Source organism: Pan troglodytes, chromosome 13 (assembly GCF_028858775.2).
Source record: "Pan troglodytes isolate AG18354 chromosome 13, NHGRI_mPanTro3-v2.0_pri, whole genome shotgun sequence".
In the NCBI taxonomy this organism is placed as follows: Eukaryota; Metazoa; Chordata; class Mammalia; order Primates; family Hominidae; genus Pan; species Pan troglodytes.
Window position 1 is genome coordinate 92,506,005 of NC_072411.2, and position 4,271 is coordinate 92,510,275.

Consider the following 4,271-nt stretch of genomic DNA (forward strand, 5'->3'; position numbering starts at 1 on the left):
AAGATGAAGTTCTGTGTTTACATGTTATGATTTTCATTACTAAGCCATCTTTTAAATTTTACTTTACAGATCAACAGTACAAATTCCGAAGTTTGTAAACTTGCTGATGGTGGTGGTAAGCCATGGCAGATGATAAAGTTGCTATCTTAACGGATGATGAAGAGGAACAGAAGAGAAAGTATGTGCTTGCAGATCCCTTTAATGGTATTTCCAGGGAACCAGAACCACCTTCGAATGAAACACCTTCCTCCACAGAAACATCTGCTATTCCTGAGGAGGAAATAGACTGGATAGAGAAACATTGTGTTAAGATAAACAACGATCTTCTAATTTCCAAGGTCTTTTATTTTTTCTTTTACTCTGCCTATGGCTCTCTCTATCCCCTTTTGCCTGTGTATTACAAACAGCTGGGAATGTCTCCAAGCCAGAGTGGACTACTAGTAGGTATTCGTTACTTCATTGAATTCTGCAGTGCCCCCTTTTGGGGTGTAGTTGCAGACCGCTTTAAAAAAGGCAAAATTGTCCTCCTCTTTTCTCTTTTGTGTTGGGTTTTATTCAACCTGGGCATTGGATTTGTCAAACCTGCTACCTTGAGATGTGTACCAAAGATTCCCCCAACAACTCACCCCACCAATGCAAGTCACCAGTTAACTATCCTGCCAACAAATTCTTCCTTTACCTCTTTCCTCACCATATCACCAAAAATGCGTGAGAAAAGAAACCTTTTGGAAACAGGGCTCAATGTCTCAGACACCGTTACTTTGCCAACAGCTCCAAACATGAACAGTGAACCCACTCTGCAGCCCCAGACAGGTGAAATTACTAACCGTATGATGGACTTGACTTTGAACTCAAGCACAGCAACCCCTGTCTCCCCAGGAAGTGTAACCAAGGAGACAACCACTGTTATTGTTACCACCACCAAATCTTTACCTTCTGACCAAGTCATGCTTGTTTATGATCAACAAGAAGTTGAAGCTATATTCTTGGTGATCTTGGTAGTTGTCATAATAGGAGAATTTTTCAGTGCCTCTTCTGTCACAATCGTAGACACAGTCACACTCCAGTATCTGGGAAAACACAGAGATCGCTATGGGTTGCAGCGCATGTGGGGCTCCCTGGGCTGGGGCCTGGCGATGCTGTCTGTGGGCATCGGGATCGACTACACCCACATTGAAGTGCTCATCGATGGAAAGGGGTGTAAGTCCCCCGAGTACAGGAATTACCAGATCGTCTTCATCGTCTTCGGCGTTCTCATGACCATGGCCTTGATCGTTGCCACTCAGTTCCGGTTCCACTACAACCATTTCAAAAACGATGATTCTAAAGGGAAAGAGGTGGAGATCCCGCAGGTGGAAAGGAACAACTCTACAGAGTCCTCTGAGGAGACACCAACCACCACAAGCCACTCGCAGGCCTTCAACTTTTGGGACTTAATCAAGCTGCTCTGCAGCGTGCAGTATGGCTCAGTGCTGTTTGTGGCTTGGTTCATGGGTTTTGGATATGGCTTCGTGTTCACCTTTCTCTACTGGCATTTGGAAGACCTCAATGGAACTACAACCCTCTTTGGGGTCTGTTCAGTCCTGAGTCATGTGTCTGAGCTGACAGCATATTTTTTTAGTCACAAGCTTATTGAATTGATTGGCCACATCAGGTAAGAACATGCTTACGATTGCTGCCCCTCAGCAATTGAACTTTATCTTTTTATGGTTTATAGCTCCTTCTACTACAATTTTAAGGTATTATAATTTGTGTTGAGGATAGGGTTGGAGTGGAAATGGGGATTTCTGTTTCTTTTCCTCCTTAAAATAGAAACAAAGGAAAGGAAGTCATGAACCTGGTTGGATTATCTCAAATAAACAAAGAATGGCTTCCTCTGCTCTCCCACCCCACAGAAAAGACCTATAGGCTACCTAGCGGTGTGCTAAGAGACTCTCACAGTACATGTTTTCAGGTATAGGAACACCAGCTTAGTGAACATATTATTCCATGGAGGGTCCACCTGTCCTAGGCATTTATGAACCAGAGCTTAAGTAGATAAAGTGGACTTTTTTAAGCCTTTATTCTCAGCCACTTGCTGACATAGATAGAGCCTGAATATATGGCATCTAAAGATGTCCATTATATCTAATAAGACTGTGATGTAACCCACCGTAATCCCTAATTCCATGATATTACATGGATGAGGTTCTTAAGTATTTTTTTTGGGTTATTACATGACTCCCTGCATTTCTGTCCACCATGAAGACATAGGATATTTGAAAATCTTTCTTCCACCTAAAATTTCCCATGTAATTCTTTTAGTTATAAAAAAAAAATCTATAGGCTGGGCACAGTGGCTCACACCTGCTAATCCCAGCACTTTGAGAGGCCGAGGCCGGTGGATCACTTGAGGTCAGGAGTTCGAGACCAGCCTGGCCAACATGGTGAAACCCCATCTCTACTAAAAATACGAATGTTAGCCGGGCATGGTGGCACGCACCCATAGTCCCAGCTACTCGGGAGGCTGACGCACAAGAATCACTTGAACCCAGGAGGCAGAGGTTGCAGTGAGTCAAGATCACACCACTGCACACCAGCCTGGGCAACAGAGTGAGACTCCATCTAAAAAAAGAGAACACCCTGTAAGTGCCTAGTGTTTCTTGTTGTGTACTATTTCTTCTCACCATTAATGTGCACCTTGCTCTTTAGAGATCTTTCTGCTCTGTTGGCTCTAAATGTGGAGCCAGCTCCACTTAAGCATTCTTGCCTTACAGAAAAGTACGACATGTCTGTTCCTAAAATGTGAAGTTGCTGTAACTAAAAGCAACCGTATGTGTTTGTATTTAAATCTGCTATTTCTATAAGAAATTAAAGAGGAGAAATAGACAATGACAAGATTTGACAATCCTTTATTTCCTTTCTATTAACTGAAGAAAATATTTTCTAATTTAAAGTATCAACCATTTCTTTAAGCAATTGTGAGTATTTTTTCTTGTTGGTTTGGTTTTGCTTCGGGAGGTGGTGTTCTGTTCCTTCCCTTTCTCAGATCTTCGATCCCTTTGTTGTCACCACCAAAGTCAGGCACTGTGTGGATATTTCCTGGACCCACAGAACCCCTGAGGCACATTTTGTAAGACCATTCCGAAAGAGAGCCCACATAATATTAAGGACTCGGAATGCCCTTTAATTTTGTCCACACCATGTTTAGATTATCTGAGCTGTTTGAATTGACCGAGATGAATCAGATGCCTCCCTTCAGCTTGGGCAGATGAGCAAATCTCACTGCAGTTAATAATGTCTTTAAAATCACTGTTATTCATTCCCAGAAAGGTACCCAGTTAGGTCTTACCAATGCATGGAGTTCTTAGACATCATTATTTAATAAGTCAATAGCATGAGTTGAACACTGACTCAGTACAGAGTATGTGTTTAGGTTCTATTTTCTTTATTTTTTCACGTTTTATTTGTTTATTTTTTTATTATACTTTAAGTTTTAGGGTACATGTGCACAACGTGCAGGTTTGTTGCATGTGTATAGATAGGTTCTATTTTCAAAGGAATTGTTAGGTTATTTCCACATGCTAAGAACAGATGGTTCTCTTCTACCTTTGCCTTTTGTCTGAGACATATGCAGCATTTTCATGATAAAATCCTAGTGGGTTTACTACTCCTTTGGTAAGCTTAGACTTGTGTGTTTCTTTCCTGTGTAGTATTAGTTACTCATCATTTCAAAACCTACAGTTCACTTAACCTTAATTTTCTGGTTTTTACGGACAAAAAGCATCTTTCATTTCTTGTTTAATAATGTGATGGAAGAAGATGGCTGTTATGGTCATATTGCTCCCAAGAGTCTGTGGGAATTCCATCAGTATGTGGTCATTTACCTGTTTTGAATTTTCATTCTGTCCATTAAAATGTGTTAATTATTTCAAGTGCTTTTAAAAGAGTCTGATAGCTAAAATGAGAATATGTCCACATACTTAGGTAGAATGGATCTGTTCCTTTTAGTGATAATTTTTGGAGCTCAGTCAGGTGGTATTGGTTGTGATTTGGGGATTTAAACTTTCCACTGGAAGAATACCATTCATTAAGTAGTTGGTGAAGAGAAATGATCTCTGAATTATGAGCCTTGATGTGTTGCTTGTAGGATCACAGAAGTAGATCTGCCCATGGCCTTTATGCATGCATGTATATTATTTCAGTACTTTGTGGTTGTCCTGTTGGAAGTTTGTTTTTAGGAGTTGGCACTACCATATATTTGTGGAGATTCACAAATTCTTCATCTAGAG

At 40.8% G+C, this 4,271-nt stretch overlaps 2 protein-coding genes across 6 annotated transcripts in view; one reads left to right on the plus strand and one right to left on the minus strand.

Moving 5' to 3' along the window:
- MFSD6 (major facilitator superfamily domain containing 6) overlaps positions 1–4,271 on the plus strand; it is a 92,746-nt gene that overhangs the window by 27,839 nt on the left and 60,636 nt on the right. For all 5 annotated transcript variants that reach the window (XM_016950205.3, XM_054680027.2, XM_016950207.4 and 2 more), the window contains one exon: positions 70–1,654. In XM_016950205.3, the coding sequence (XP_016805694.1) occupies positions 123–1,654 (1,532 nt within the window). In that variant the 5' untranslated portion in view covers positions 70–122. The remainder of the gene's footprint in view (positions 1–69; positions 1,655–4,271) is intronic.
- NEMP2 (nuclear envelope integral membrane protein 2) overlaps positions 2,872–4,271 on the minus strand; it is an 89,597-nt gene continuing 88,197 nt past the window's right edge. The window contains exon 9 of the mRNA XM_009443886.5: positions 2,872–4,265. Within this exon, the coding sequence (XP_009442161.1) occupies positions 4,262–4,265 (4 nt within the window). The 3' untranslated portion in view covers positions 2,872–4,261. The remainder of the gene's footprint in view (positions 4,266–4,271) is intronic.